Consider the following 15,966-nt stretch of genomic DNA (forward strand, 5'->3'; position numbering starts at 1 on the left):
TTTTTGTTTCACTTATTCTTTTAAGTAAATTGCTACGGTTGAGAAATCAAATGCACAAAACTCAAAAGTTATGGTTCCCTCAACAATATCAATTTAGTGCTTAATATGTGCTCTAAAGTACAGTTGTACTTTGAAAAATAACTTCAAAGATGACATAATATAATTGCATATTTGTTGTCTCTTGTGGACTTTTAAATCAAATTTGCTGAATTTCAATGTAAAACATTTATTTTTTTTCTATCTGCTTTCTCTGTAAATTCAGCCTGTCAAAATCAAGTTGTTTGCTTCTGTCTAATGTGCTATGGGACTTATGGCCTCATAATGCCAAATGCTGAGCACCTACAACTCCCATTGGTTTTAATTGGAGTTCTAGATGCTCAGTGCTTCTCAGGGCCAGGGACTTCTAGATAAGAATTTTGTTGAAGGTGTATGAAACAGAATAAAATCCAATGCATCTACTGACAGCAGAGAAAAGGAGCAAAAAAGCCCTGTTCTTAGTTACTGGTCCAAGTGTTAGTAGTCTCTTGGTCTATCCAAGGCCGTGATCAGGTGTCTTGATGTTTTTGGTCTTTTGGCCTCGGGATGAAAACCTTGCCTCTGCTTCTGGGACCTCGAAGTGAAAAAAATTCTCTTTATTATTGTAGCACCTAGGAGCCCTGGTTATGGGCCAGGACCCCGTTATGCTAGCCACTCATTTGTTGACAAAGGAGCCAGTGATTTCCCGAGTATACTTTTATTTTAATGCAGAAAAAGCTAAGAACGTTTTTGTTTCACTTATTCTTTTAAGTAAATTGCTACGGTTGAGAAATCAAATGCACAAAACTCAAAAGTTATGGTTCCCTCAACAATATCAACTTTGCCAGATGTAGTGCATTCATTAAGGTATGTATTTAACATATGCTACATAGAGAGGTTTTTTAACATTAACTTTTGCATTTCCTGACTCTTGTGACCTTTTCAACCTCACTATTGCATTAACATGGTTTGTTTGTTTGATCTTAAGGAACGAAAAGTATGCTGATAAGCATTTGACTTTTCACAGTTAAACGCAGCATATAGGCTATGCAATGTAATCATCACATGTTTAAAAAAAAGTAAAGGCACCAGAACATTAAATCATCCATACTAATGACTGCACTAAAGAATGCCTTGATAAAGCAACAGAGCAGACAAGCAGGAAAATACAAATTGTGACATAAATAAAGCAGATTTGTTTTTCCTTTTGGACCTCATCTTGTGGTTGACTCAACCACCATCTTTGACAGACTGAAGTAACTGGAATTCAGTAGGGCTCCTAAAAGACCTGTGGAAACTCTGCATGATACATTTTTAATGATATAAGAACAGTTGTGACATCAGCAAAGACAACATTTTCTTGTCTGCACAGATGAACAATTTAAAATATTGGGTGCGTGGAGCTGAGAGACGAGACTAGAGATATCTGAAAGGAAACTGCAAGCCCAAGAAGCAGCAATTGATTAGAAAAAAAGCCCCAATTGAGCCACTTATCTCCCTTCCTAAGTGCTCTCTGTTGCTGCTGATAACACCTCCAACTTCCCAGCCCTGTCCCCCAGGCTCACAATCTTGATGTCATTTTCTTGCTCTCCTTAGCCGCACACATCAAGGTTGGCAACAAATCTTGCCACTGTTTTCTCCAGGACATCTTTCTTTCCACTCCTGGTGGCTAAAACACATCTCCATGCTCTGATCATTCACTGCCTTGTCTAATGTCCTCCTCACTCACCTGCCAGGCACCCATATTGCTCCCCTTCATTCCATCCTAAACACAGCAGCCAAAACTATCTTCCTTGCCCATCAGATCATGTCACTTCTCTCTCTGAATTATTCGATTGGCTCTCCCTTGCCCATCATATCCAGTTCAAATTTCCCATCTAACCTCCTCTCCAGCCTTCATCTTTACTGAATACTGTCTTGTTGCATACCTCCTATCCTCTTCCTTCCACCAGTGTTGCCAACCTCTACTCCTCTTTCATCAACGTCTTCCTCTCCCTCCTGTCATCTTCACACCATCTTCCATGCTGCCTCCTTCTGACCCTAAGAGCCTCTTTATGCCCCCCACCATGCTGTTGTCAGAATATGTAGCCAAACGATATCTTGTAAGACATATGTAAAAACTCTTGACATGGTGGTCGTTAATATTATTGCATGATGTATGTATGGTTAGTGTATAAATAATTATGTCTGTGCTGGAAATATGTTCCTAAAATATGTTCAGATCAAGCAATCTGAGTAGAGCAAATAAACAAGTTTTTTGTAGACAAAGGAATGTTGTTTTGCCAGTTTGCCTGGGTCTCCGATGTAAATTGAGCCAGGTGAGGACAGAGTACATTTACATCTATGGTAAACAAACTGATTAAGCCAGTCAAAAAAACAAATTGATTAGTGGATGAGGAAGACAGGATGGCATCTACACACCAGCAGAGGACAGGAACTGTGTCTGGGTTTAATTTTCAAAGAATACATTTCAAAGGCTTACTGGACTAGAAAAAGAAGGGGAGAGAACCCCTTTTTTTATCCATCTCTTAGGGAACAAAGGGGACAACAAGCTCTGATTCTGTGAACTGGAGATGTTGTAAGTGAGCAAGCTGTTTAGGCAAAGGCTTCACTAGCTAGAATTAATATTTAGGTACTAGAAAGCATGTTTTGTTTTGTTTGTTTGTAACCATTTTCTATTATCTCTGCTTAGTATAACTTAACTATCTGTTCTTTGTTCATAAACTTATTCCTAGTTTTACTGTAAACCATCTCCGTGCTGTTCTACTGAAGTATAGAGCGAGTCCTCAGCTAACCTAACAAGCTAGTGTGCATACTGTCTCTTTCAAGATAGCACACTTAACAATTTCTGAGAGTATCCAGTCAGAGGGACTGGACACTACAGAAAGACGTCTCTGGAGAACTCAGGAACAGGGGTTCACTGATTTGTTACCTGCAAGACAAGGTTAAGACTGGCAGAATCTCAAGGAATTTGCTGGCGAAGCGGACAGACTGGTGTGTCAGGGAGCTCACACGTAGTCTGATCTCCAGCAAAGCTCTCCCTTGCTAAGACAGAGGGTAAAAGTGGCTTATGGTTCTGTGCTGCCCTGAGAAGAGCACCACACTCCTATGTTGGAGGGCCCTCCCAGTCTCAGTCTGCCAGGTCATCCCAACTTCTCATTCATATCTTCCACATATGACTCGCTTCTTCCACAAGGCTTATAAACAAGGAAATGGGTGGAAACCCCTTCCTCTAGTTCTCCCAGTGCATCTTTTCTGTCCATTAGATTCTCAGCTCTTTGAGGCATAGACTGTGAATATTTGCACCATGTACATTTTTAGTGCTCAGTGAGTAGTTATAATTATCAACTCCCTTGATCCAAAGTATCGCTTGAGGCATGTGGAAAATTTACCAAATCAAGCTAGGGCAAAAGATATTCACATCTGTGGGATTTCCATTTTCCATTGTGCTTAGTTTCCCCAAGTTGCTTAGTTTAGACAGTGAGAGATCCTCTAAGCCTGAAAGTTGTTATGGGATTCTAGAAACACGCAGTTTGGGAATAAATTGAGAACCCAGACTTGGGAGTGTTCCTTGTCCATTTCTCAGACTCCAGCATGAAATAAAATTCTAAAAGCTGCAAGACTAAGTGGGGAGGAAAATAAGAGAGAAAGAAATCACTTTTGAAAGATATATTACTCCTGCCATTGACCCAGTCATGTAAATCCAACAGAAACAGATGACAGATTTTTTTTAAATCTAAAAGATTGAACAGAAATGGCTGTCTTGCAAACAGATGAACTGTAGGTAACATAACCAGTATGTTTTGCCTCAGCAGCCAAATTGCAAAAACAACCTCATTTCCTCAAGAAGTACAACTTGATTTAGACACTCTATTGCTCCATTGTATAGGTATAATATTGTTTTCCTTAATTCCAGTTGAATGTAGCTGACTTAAAAATTGAAAGGTAGCAAATTTAAAATTGAAAAAAGAAACTTTAAGCCAGTGCATAATTACCCAATGGATTTCATTGCCAAAATACAGTGGAGGCTGAGAGCTTAGCAGGGTTCTTTAGTCTTATTTCCTGACCCTGTAGGGCTGTTGTATCATCGGGCATCTGGAACCCTCTCCTTTCCAATCAGATACAGTATTTAGCCTTAATCCTGAAACGTTCGAGATCATGAAGGTTAATGTCATGGCATTTTTATGTATAGAAAAGCTCTGTTCAAAGTCATTTTGGAGATACTTTACACACAAAGGATGGTCTTGTGATTCAAACACTAGAGTAGGACTCAGGAAATTTGGGTTCAAACTCTGTTTCTGCTACAGTATTCCTATGTAACCTTGTGCAAGACACTTACATTTTTCTGTGCCTTAGGTCCCCATCTGTAAAATGGGGATAATACCTGATTTCTCCCACTCTTTGTATTAGACTGTAAGTTCTTTAAGACAAGAACTCATTTCTTAGCTTGTGTATGTACAATGTCCAGCACAATGAGTCTTGAACTCTGAAGATTTTGGGTGCTTTCATAATATAAATAATGCTAGCTTTATTATTTCTCTCCCTCTGATCCCTATACCTTTGGACTTATGGTAAGTAGATGCTTAATGTTACTGGTGGAGGGATACACGTTGTAGTCCCCACAAAATGTTCAAAAAATCCTTCCAATAGTTTTTTAGTAACATGGAATATTCAAATATACAACAATTATGTGATTTGGGATGACTTATCTAAATCCTTGGTAAGTAATGTGACTATTCCAAACTCTTGCTGATATAACTTTCATATTACCATTGGAACCACCAAGAAGAGTGCATGGCAAATCTAAAGAACTTTATTGTTGTATTCCCCTTCTCTCCTAATTGTAACTGTCACTTGTTGCATCTGATACCATTTTCAAATGAGCCTAAATCCCACAGGTTTTTCTATGGAATTTAGGCTCCTAAGTCACTGGGTACTTTTGAAATTTGTGTCATTGTGTCAACTGTTATACCCTGACCCCAAATCATTTACATTTGATGCCTGTTTTGTCTGTAAAGTGCCAGGCACATTGAGCACTCAGTTAATGAATAATACAGTAAGGAATGGTTTTAAAAATAGAAAACATATAAAGTGGTAGTGAAAGAAATGAAGTTTAGAGAAGCAGTGATTATTACCTCTTCTCTAGATTCAGCTGCAGCACTTAGTTGTATGTATCTTTTGTATGTATCTTTTGTTTTCCGCCCCCAATTCTCTCCTTTTGATTTGATTTTAGACTTGTTCATTGTGCTTGGTAAATTATACTTGACAAAACTGTTGCATTTTAACATTCCCTTCCTGAAATTCACAGAGGTCTGTAAATGTTTTGACCCAACAAATGTCATCTTATTCCAGAGCTAAGAGCAGAGGTTGAAATTATTGAACAGATGAGTAGCAGCAGTGGTAGCAGCTCATCGGACTCTGAGAGCTCTTCTGGGAGTGATGATGAAAGCTCTAGCAGTGACGGGGAAGAAGCTGCACGCATTTCCCCCTCTCAGCCACCACACCAGCAGTACAACAACAGAAATGCTGTTGCTAATGGTACCAGCAGGCCACAAGGAAGCAATCAGCTAATGAACACTCTCAGTAAGTAAAGTTTTGTGTGTTGTTGCTGTGGGAACCTGTGATATGCCACCAAAAGGCATATTTTTTCTAAGCAGGTTTAGATACCACTGTAGAGTATAGTTTACCAAATAGTTATCCCAAGCAGTTGCATGCATGCAGGTTGAAATATGTGAAAGGGAGACCTTATAACAAAAAGCTCTCATTTATTTGAAGGTATAGAGCAAGGGTGGGCAAACTATGGCCCATGGGCCAGATTTGGCCCATCAGGGCTTTGGATCTGGCCTGCGGGATTGCCATCCCTGTGGTGCCACGGGCCCCACGCCACTCCCGGAAGCGGCCGGAACCATGTTCCTCTGGCCTGGGGGAAGGGGGTGGGGCAGAAGTCTCCGCGCGCTGCCCTCACCTGCAAGCACTGCTCCCTGCAGCTCCCGTTGGCTGGGAATGGGAAACCGCGGCCAATGGGAGCTTCGGGGGAGGTACCCACAGGCGAGGGCAGTGCACGGAACCCTCTGCCTGCCTCCCCCCCCCCCCCCCCATCCCCAGGGGCTGCAGGATGTGGTGCTGGCCGCTTCCGAGAGCGTCACATTGCGGGGCCAGGGCAGGCAGGGAGCCTCCTTAGCCTTGCTGAGTGCCGCTGCTGGGCTGGAGCCTGCACCCCAAACCCCTCCTGCATCCCGCACCCCAACCCCCTGCCCTGAGCCCCCTGCCGCACCTCACACGCCTCCTGCACCCCAACTTCCTGCGCTGAGCCCCTAGCTGCACCCCCATACCCCTCCTCCACTCGAACCCCCTGCCCTGAGCCCCCAGCCACACCCCGCACCCCTCCTGCGCCCCAACCCCTTGACCTGAGCCCCCTACAGAACCCCAACCCCTTGCCCTGAGCCCCTTCCTGCACACTGCACCCCATCCCACACCACAACCCCCTGCCCCAGCCCTACATTCATGGCCCTGCATGCAATTTCCCCACCCAGATGTGGCCATCGGGCCAAAAAGTTTGCCCACCCCGGTATAGAGGCTACTTAGGCATCAAGGGCTTGAGCCAAAACCCAAAAGACTCCCATCAGCTTCAGTGGGTTTTGGAGCTGGCGCTCAGTGTGACTGGGCAGCAAAGCCCCATCAGGGAGGAGTAGGATACAGACGCTCCGCAACTTACGCAATCGTTCCATTCCAGAAAGCCTTGCGTAACCCAAATTTAACATAAGTTGCAAACGCATATTGTGCAAGCATAAAAAACAAACAATTACAACATTTTCTGCTCTAAATCAGTCTTCTTTCGCTTATGAACTGGTCCTGCACTTGCTTTCCAGGCATGATTTGAATGCAATAATAGGGTGAAATAACAGAAATACAGTATCACTGAAATAACACGAGACTGAGAGGCTGTGAGAGCGCAAAGCCTTCCCTTGTAGGAGATGCTACTGCTGTATTCCTCCACCCACCACACTACAGTACAGTACTTTGCATTTCCGTATTCTACGCAATATTTTCCGCAACTCGAAAATTTTATTTATGCCTTAGGGAACTTTCTGTGTAAGTTGGGTCTTGCGTAACCCGGGGAGCGTCTGTACACTTGGGGGAGGGGAAGAATTGTTTTTTAAATTAACAAAAAAAAAATCTGAGCTTTTGAAATGCGGGATTGGGTGTATATATAGTAAACCCCTTAGTGAAGTTGGTTGGTGTGTGTGTGTGTGTGTTTTAGTTAGAAGTTGATATAGATGTATAAAGGACGTGGAGTTAACTTGTAATAACTGACAAATACTGCATGTGACCTGGTTATTGGAATAATTACTGCATGGCTATATTGAGTTAATGGGATGCTGACTATCCCTGGGTTAGTTTAATTTAATAACAGTGCTGTTAAACAAGTAGGAAGGTGTCACAGTACCTAGTGAGCACCCTCTTGTGACCACTCACTGGGACTGCTGTGAGGGGAATTCAACCTTCTGTGTCCCTGGATGGTTTAAGCTTCTAGAGCGGGGCGGGCAAACTTTTTGGCCTGAGGGCCATATCCGGTTTCCAAAATTGCATGGAGGGCCGGTTAGGGGAGGATGTGCCCCCCCAAACAGCCAGGCGTGGCCTGGCCACCGCCCCCTATCTGACCCACCCCCGCTGCTCACCCCCTGACACGCCCCCTCCACCCCGGGACTCCTGCCCCATCCACCCCTGCTCCCTGACGGCCCCCCTGGGACTCCTGCCCCATCCTACCCCCCCGTTCCCTGTCCCCTGACAGCCACCGGACCCCCTGATGCCCCATCCGCCCCCCCCTCCTTCCTAACTGCCCCCCCGGGACCCCTGCCCCATCCAACCACTCCTTTTCCGTGTCCCCTGACCACCCCTGGAATCCCCACCCCTGACTGCCCCCAGCCACCCCATCCAACCCCCCCTCTCCTTCCTGACTGCCCCCCAGAGCCCTGCCCCCATTCAACCCCCCTGTTCCCTGCCCTCTGACCGCCCCGACCCCATCCACATCCACACCCCCGCCCCCTGACCACCACCACAAACTCCCCTGCCCTCTATCCAATCCCTCCGCTCCCTGCCCCCTTACCGTGCTGCCTGGAGCACTGGTGGCTGGCGGCGCTACAGCCGTGTTGCCCAGCTGGAGCCAGTCATGCCACCACGGAGAACAGAGCACTGGGTCAGGCCCCGGCTCTGCAGCTGCGCTGCCCCAGGAGCTCGCCACCGAGAGCATTGCGCTGGCGGCGGGGTGAGCTGAGGCTGCAGGGGTGGGGGAATAGCAGGGTAGGAACCAGGGGCTAGCCTCCTGGGGTAGGAGCTCAAAGGCCGGGCAGGAGGGTCCCGCGGGCTGTAGTTTGCCCACCTCTGTTCTAGAGCCTCAGCAGGCTACAGTGCTGTTTTCTCCCTGGGCCTCTCTGGCACATTTCCTGGGCACTGACTCTGTCTTCTCCTCTGCCCATCTGTTCTATGCCCCCAGGCCCAGCACTGACCCCTCAGATAACCCAGTTGTTCCAACATACCCCTCTCCCAGAACTCCATCCAAGAGGTGTGAAGCTTCTGGTTACAGTTTAACTCTCTCAGGGGCATGCGGCAGTTGCGAAGCCTGTAACACCCACACCTTACACAGAGCGAGCATTGTGCTCTTTTACTTAATCATACACCACATAGGAGAATACAGATCATACAAAACAACAAACATCTAACACCAGTGTCCCTCGCTAGCTCACCGTTCCCTTGTGAGTCCTTGGGGACCATCGGTGTGGAGGGAAGCAGGCAGGCAAGATGTCCCCTGCCTCACACAGGCTGTTACCTGCAGGCTGGTCTCTATATCCTGAGACCAAGTCTAAGGGTGGGAGAATAATGGGATTCCACCCTGAGAGAGGTGAAGGTACGAGGCCAGCATCTAAGGAGGGTGCATTCCGAGAGGTCAGAGAAAGGGTCAGAAGTGCAACTAAATTATGCATCACACTCGCTCAAATGTTATCCCCTCCTGTGTTACTGTGCCCAGCCATCCTCCTAGCTATCCCACCCGTTTTTCACTGCCAGTTTAAACGCATAAAGAATGTGAGGATGTGGAGGAACTGTAGAGAGACCCGCTCCTGTCCACCATAAGAGATGGGCACGGGTGAGGAGATTATGGCTAGTCAAATTGCTGTATCCCCTCTGTGGTTCCTCCATATGCTCCTTGACAAACTGGACCTAAAATGTGTGCTATGTGCCCATGGTTTCTGCAGCAGATTCGGGTAAATTCAAACATGGAGGGTTTTGGTGAATTAAATATGAAAGTGAATCTGGTGCATCTAATCTTCCTTGATTAGTCCAGGATGTAGAGAGAAATGTGAGTTTTGCTAATTAGTATTTAGATCTTCACTCAAGGCCATATCCAAAGCCCACTGAAGTCAGTAGAGTCTATTCACTGACTTAGTGGGCCTTGGATAGGCCCTTATTTAGGAGGTCAGATTTGCCATGCTTGGAATGTGCTTGAATTTCAAAGGCTTGATCCAACATGTGTCCATGGACAAACCATTGATATTTCTGTAACATGAAGATAGGGTTACCATTCGTCCGGATTCCCCCGGACATGTCCGGCTTTTTCGAGTTAAAAATAGCGTCCGGGGGGAATTTGTCAATGTCCGGACTTCCCCTCCTCCTCCCCCCCCCATGCAGAACGTGTGCACGGCTTACAGAGCAGCCGGGGCTCCCACAGCCAGAGCCAGAGCCCTTCCTGCACTTCTCTCCTGAAACTTGACACCACTCCCCTCCTCCCCCTCCCTCCCTGCATTCACAGATCGCTCGTCTGGAGCTCCGACCCTGCTGCCCTCCCCCGCTGTCGAGCGTGCTGCTCTGCAGCACAGTAAGGGGGCCGGGGGCCAGAGAAGCAGCAGGGAGGTTCTGGGGTGGGGGGGGGTAGTCAAGAAACCGGGAACGGGGGGAGGGTTGGATGGGTCAGGGAGTTCGGGGGGGGGGGGCTGTCTGGGGGTTGGGGGGTGTAAGGTTTTGGGTAGTCAGGGTACAGGTAGGAGGTAGGATCCTGGGGGACAGTTGGGGGGGTCTTAGGAAGGGGCAGTTAGGGGATAAGGAACAGGGAGGCTTAGGTAGGGGGTGGGGTTCTGGAGGGCAGTTAGGAGCAGGGGTCACAGGAGGGGGCAGTCAGGGGACAGGGAGCAGAGGGGTTTAGATGGGTCAGGAGTTCTGGGGGGGGCTGTCAGGGGGTGGGGGTGTGGATAAGGGTTGGGGCAGTCAGGGGACAGGTAGGGGGTAGAGTCCTAGGGGGCCAGTTAGGATGTGGGGAAGGTCTCAGGAGGAGGCAGTCAGGGGACAAGAGGCAGGGAGGCTTAGGGAGGGGGTGGAGTCCTGGGGGGCAGTCAGGGGACAAGGAGTGGGGGGAGGGTTGGGGATTCTGAGGGGGCAGGAAGTGGGAGGGAGTGGAAGGGGCAGGGGCGGGGCTAGGACAGGACAGGGGCGGGGCTAGGACAGGGGCGGGGCTAGGGCGGGGCTCCTCCCGTCCTCTTTTTTGATTGTTGAAATATGGTAACCCTAATGAAGACCACCTCTACAGGGGAAGGCTTGCCATCGCATGGAAACCTCCCAAAAATGTTAAAAAGGAAATGAAACAGCCACTGTCTTTTTTTTTTTTTTTTTTTTTTTTTTTTTTTAGTAGCTCCCTTGCAGTGGACCTGCATTTGAGGGCAGGAATGTGGAAGATGATAGGGCACATGTTATAGGCCAGCTTAAAAGAAAGCATGTACATTACCCAAGAATGAAGAGGACATTTCTCATTCTCATGTTCACCAGAATGCTGCAAGAGAGGCGGCAGACAGTTGCTATATAGCAGTGGTCCCCAAACTTTTTCCATCATGCCCCCCCTTGCCTGTAATGGAACCTGTCTGTGCCCCCCAGGAACCACGGCTGGGAGGGGGGCCGGAGCCGCAGTTGGGAGCCATGGCCAGGAGGCCAGGAGCCATGGCCTGGAGCTGTGGTCGAGGCCAAGGGGTCACAGTCGGGACTGGAGCTGCGGCAAGGACCTGGGGGCAGGGCCAGAGCTGTGGCTGGGGGCAGAGCTGGGTGGCACTCCTCCACCCTCCATGGGGGCTGATCCAGGCACTGCTGTGCTCCCCCGAACTTTCCTCTGCACCCCCTCCAAGGAGGGTGCGCTCCACAGTTTGGGGACCTTTGCTATATACTATGAGGACAGTGTAGGGCTCTGGGCCTCACTGCTTCTGACCTGTCTGTGGGCCACAGAGCTCCTTGGTTTCCCCTTCCTCACTGACTTCTGGAGCAGAGCAATCAAATAGGCTCAGCCCAATATTCTTGAGCTGCTGGCACTTTCCTGATTTATCCCCAGGCTAGAAGGGACCACTGTGATCATGTAGCCTGACCTCCTGTATGACACAGGCCATAGAACTTCCGCATAGAACAGCCCCATCTTCACTACTAAAACTACTATCTTTAAAAAATGGTTATTTTAATAGTGTAGATGGAGCCAGGGACTTCCCTAGTGTCCTACCCAAAAGTCATATATGGCAGTTTGGCTGGGTGGAGGGTATGGAATTAATTCCACAGCTGCTGAGAAGGGGAATGCTTCTTTTTGAACAGGGAGTAGTAGCCTTTGTGGTTGTGGAGCCAAGGAGACTCAACTTTGCCTGGATTGGGCCTTAAATAAACTCTGTGCAAATTTTAATGTTCTTGAATATGGAGAGTGATTATATTAGACAAACTGCTGAGATGCTGTTCATGTTCATTTCTGTGTAATTCTTATTTAAATCTCCAGTTTAAATACAATAATTCTTAAATTTGAATATAATCAAAGTATGAATTAACTTCTGACCTGGTGTTCTTGTTTTTTTGTCCCCAATAGGAAATGACTTGCAGTTGAGTGAGTCTGGAAGTGACAGTGATGACTAGGGCTGAGGTTTCTCTTTTTCTGCTGCATATATATGAAGAACTAATTTACTTTTCAGTGAGCCCAGTGCTGATGAGGGAATTGGCACGGGAATAGCTCCGGGCGTAGAATTTTAATAGAAGCAATGTGTAACCTATGGAATATCAAATATTATCCTAAACAGAAGCTGAGGAGGATTTTACTTTGTTTATTAAGTGTATATTTTATGTATATTCTTAGTCTTTTAAAGTTTTAAATAGATATGTACAGTGGATAAGCCAGTCTGTGTCCCTGACTACTATTGATCTGTAAAGCATAATGCATATTCTCTTGATGTAATCTAAATGTTTCTTGTTCATGAGAGATGTTCAGTGCCGTAGTACATTAAGGGAAAGTGTGCGTTTAGGACAGACGTGAGCCAACAATTCATTAAAAAACCCGTGTGGGAGCTGGAGTGTAAACTAAATTTCATCACTAAACTGTCTTCTTCAGTTTGGGGCTTTTCTAATGCCTTTTTATTGCTATTTTTGGCAAACCGTGATGTGGGAGTGTTTTAAACAATTGTAAAAGAAGTTATAAAATTGCCTCTTCAATTATTACCTTGTTGCACCAATGCCTTACAGAATAATTTTAAATAAAACTTCAGTTGCTGCCTCCATTATTAAAGGAAACAAAACTAGAAGCTGTTCACATTACCTTCATAAACAAACCACAGTCACGCATGTACACACACTGTGTATGTGTGATAATTGGCATTGGAGACAGGTATTCTCTCAAAGTAATGTTCTTAGGTGTTTTAAGTAACAAAAGTACCTGCCTATGTAAATAAGAACTAGGACAACTTTCTCTAATATATCACACAGTCTCATTTAATTCTGGTTTTCAGTCTCTAATGAAAATGGTTTAAATATAGAATATCAATCTTATTTAAATTACTCCAAAATACTCCATTTGGAACTGGAGAAAAGATATTTGCAACTGCAGGGCTAGAGCCCATTGCTACAAGATGATTACACCAAATAGATGAATAAACAGTTTTCAGATGCAGCTGGAAGCAGCCCACCTTCTCCAAGGTTCCCTACATGGAGTTTTCCCGGGGTTGTTCCTTGGCGTGGATCTCATGAGGGACTATGGGCCCTGTCGTTCTTCAGAGCAAGAAACGTTTACCCCTGTAAGTTTTTTGTTTGTTTGTTTCATTTTGTGCATACATGGGACTTAAGTGGTGCATGAGGTTCGTGCTGCCCACTCCGCACAGGGTTCAGGTTCAGCTGTTACCCACATGGCATAAGGCAAGTGGCAGAATACTTCTAATGTAAACCAGGAAATACAAAGCTAAATGTTTACTTTCCTGGCTTTTGTCTATCAGTAGTAGTCTACCATCATTTGTGTGTTTTTGTTTCCCTGTTTGTTAGGGTTTTTTTTCTTTTCTTTTTTTGTTTTTTTTTAATGCATTGGAGGGCACTAGGGGGATTTTGAAGGAAGGTTATAAAACCCAGATTATTTTCCTGCCTTCGATATATATTTAAAGAGGCATCTTTGTACATATGTTTTTTAAAAATATTTGGTTCTAAAAGAATACATGTATACATATTTTAACACATAATTAAGAAATACAGTTGGTTTATAACCAAAATGATTTGATTTTTCTCTGTGAGCAAAGGGAATACAGGTGCTCTCTTCTAGCAAGCTGCAAAAGCTTTGGTCTTAACAATTGGTATAGCAGCTATTTAACTGAATGTGTGTTTGCAATCTAATTAGTAATAATGTTGCTTCCAAAATATCATCCTGAATTTCCCTTGACTTACATGTTAGCTAAGCAGTGAAGTATCTAATTACTGCAACAATTCATTATAAGTTATTCAGTGGCTGCATTGTGCCCTCTAAAATATGGGGTGTTTCATAGGAAGTGTTCTGATTATTCAGCGAGTGTATGCAATTTAAAAGGGGGTAAGACAACATAAGAAGGAATATACCAGACATTGCCTATGATCATGTCTGAGATACTGGGCACACTAACAGTACTGAGTCAGCACTCATCAAGCCAGAGGACCTAAAATATACATACCCGAAAGGTCAACATAGGCCACACTTGTACCCCACTCTCTCAAAAGGTTTTATGGCTTCTTGTGTACCCATGCTGTATTCCTTGATGTTCCAGCAAAACAAATTGGAACATCCCATGTTCTCAGAAACCAGACTTAACCAATTGGTTTAAGAGGGAAGGCTGATAGGAAAACGTTCTCACTTGTGTCTTTTTCTCTAGGGTCAGAGAAATGGGTACTCAGGAATAATACAAAATTGAATTACATATAACTATTTGGAGAATACTGTGCCTAAAGTTTATTTGCATAGTTTGCTTTATTATAGGCTAAACATATGCGTGTTTACAGTTATGTAAAAAAATAATTTGCAGTGTAAAGCTATATCATTTTTTCTCTTTCAAATTCATTTTATTTAAATAAAAAATGTTTAGCAATCCAAATGTGTGTATGTGTATTCTTTTCAACTGGGAAACGAATGGAAATGTCACTTGCAGTTATTTGGAGTGGAAGATATTTTTATTTACGGCAGCTCTTCATGCTTCATTGTGTAACCTGTTCACTGTGTTAGGTATCCCCCTCTATTGGCTGATCCACAGAGGACATTAGTCTACTACATCTGCCAGATAATGGAGCTAGTCCTTTAGCTCAAGTGGCAGAGGTTCATCCTATTAGCATTGGAGATCCCAGGTTCAATTCTCAATGAGGAATCATGACTTGTTAAAATTGCACTTGGGTAGTAAAGTGACGGATGGATTATCAAGGGGAAAATTTGAGGCCGAACATCAGCAAAATCTTTGAGTGAGATGCTGGATTATGGAGTAGTGCCTTAAAGGAGTCATTGGAAACCCCATTGCTTGGGCATTTTCAATTTTGCGCTGCACAATTTAGCACAATTTACAAAGCACTGGAGTGTATATTGTAGGGAACAATCCTCCCGTTGGCATAGGTAATCTCTACACTGACGTGTTACAGCACAGCTGAGCTGCTGTAGCGTGTTAAGCATAGATGAGCCCTAGGATTTAAAAGTGTGATGTTAGATTTGAACTAAAGCCAAAATTTCCCCTAGTTAACTCGACCAGTTTATCACATTCTAAAGTACAACTGCTTTTTCTTGGCTAGAGTTTTAGAAGGTGTTAAATTGACTGAGCTAACTACTCTCATAGCTTGAGCTAACGTCAAACCTTTAAATCCTGGGCTAGACAAGGCATTCATCATTGCTGCCACTATCTTGCAGCTCTGGGAAAGGTTCTGTAGAAGGAGATTATTTTTATTTTTTTAGAAGGGATTTGAATGAGAGGGTGGGAGTGGTGTCCGCGGCCCTGGAGTAGAGGGCTGAGATGTAGGTTTTATTTTGTTCCTGTCACTGAATTGCTGTGTGGCTAAGGGCAGAGGGTGAAAGTGCTTGCAATAGTTTTTCCTCCATGCTACCTGACAGTGGTTTGAAAATTTGTTGGATCCTGAAACAAGTTTGAAAATGTACTGGCTAGCAAAACCCTAATGAATTGTGGGAGACTATGGACAGAATCATGAGTTTGACCTTAAGTCCCAGAATTCCACTCAGTTCCACTAGGTGTCCCACAATCTACGATAACACATTGAGCCTAGCAGAACATTGCACCTTGGGATCCCTGCCCAAAATGCTGTGTGCTTATTTTGAAAAAGAGCGTGCTGCCTGGATGCTATGATTCACAGGGGAAGTAGCTTAAGCTGCTTTAGGCAAAGCAATGTAGCTATGCTCTTTTTGTTTCATTTGATCTATATAGTGATAGCAGCAGCAGCAACAACAACAGCAAAAATGTTGAAAACACTTTACCGGGTACACAAGGCTTAAGTCTCATTTTCTTTCAGTGAAACCTGTAACTTCCTAAATAAAGTCTAAAAATGAGGTGTAGCCTCCTAAGTCACTAAGGTGTTTTTGAAAAATGTTACCAAGTGACTAGCTTCTGACTCTCAATCTCTCCATCTATAAAGTACAAATAACAATATTTTCCTAATAACAGCCTATTGTTT

At 44.9% G+C, this 15,966-nt stretch overlaps 1 protein-coding gene across 1 annotated transcript in view; it reads left to right on the forward strand.

The window, feature by feature from the left end:
- EAF1 (ELL associated factor 1) overlaps window positions 1-14,396 on the forward strand; it is a 30,678-nt gene extending 16,282 nt beyond the window's left edge. The window contains exons 5-6 of the mRNA XM_054019764.1: window positions 5,368-5,598; window positions 11,891-14,396. Of these exons, the coding sequence (XP_053875739.1) occupies window positions 5,368-5,598; window positions 11,891-11,937 (278 nt within the window). The 3' untranslated portion in view covers window positions 11,938-14,396. The remainder of the gene's footprint in view (window positions 1-5,367; window positions 5,599-11,890) is intronic.
- Window positions 14,397-15,966: the final 1,570 nt, after the last annotated feature.

The sequence above is a fragment of the Malaclemys terrapin genome, chromosome 2 (assembly GCF_027887155.1).
Source record: "Malaclemys terrapin pileata isolate rMalTer1 chromosome 2, rMalTer1.hap1, whole genome shotgun sequence".
Taxonomy (NCBI): Eukaryota; Metazoa; Chordata; order Testudines; family Emydidae; genus Malaclemys; species Malaclemys terrapin.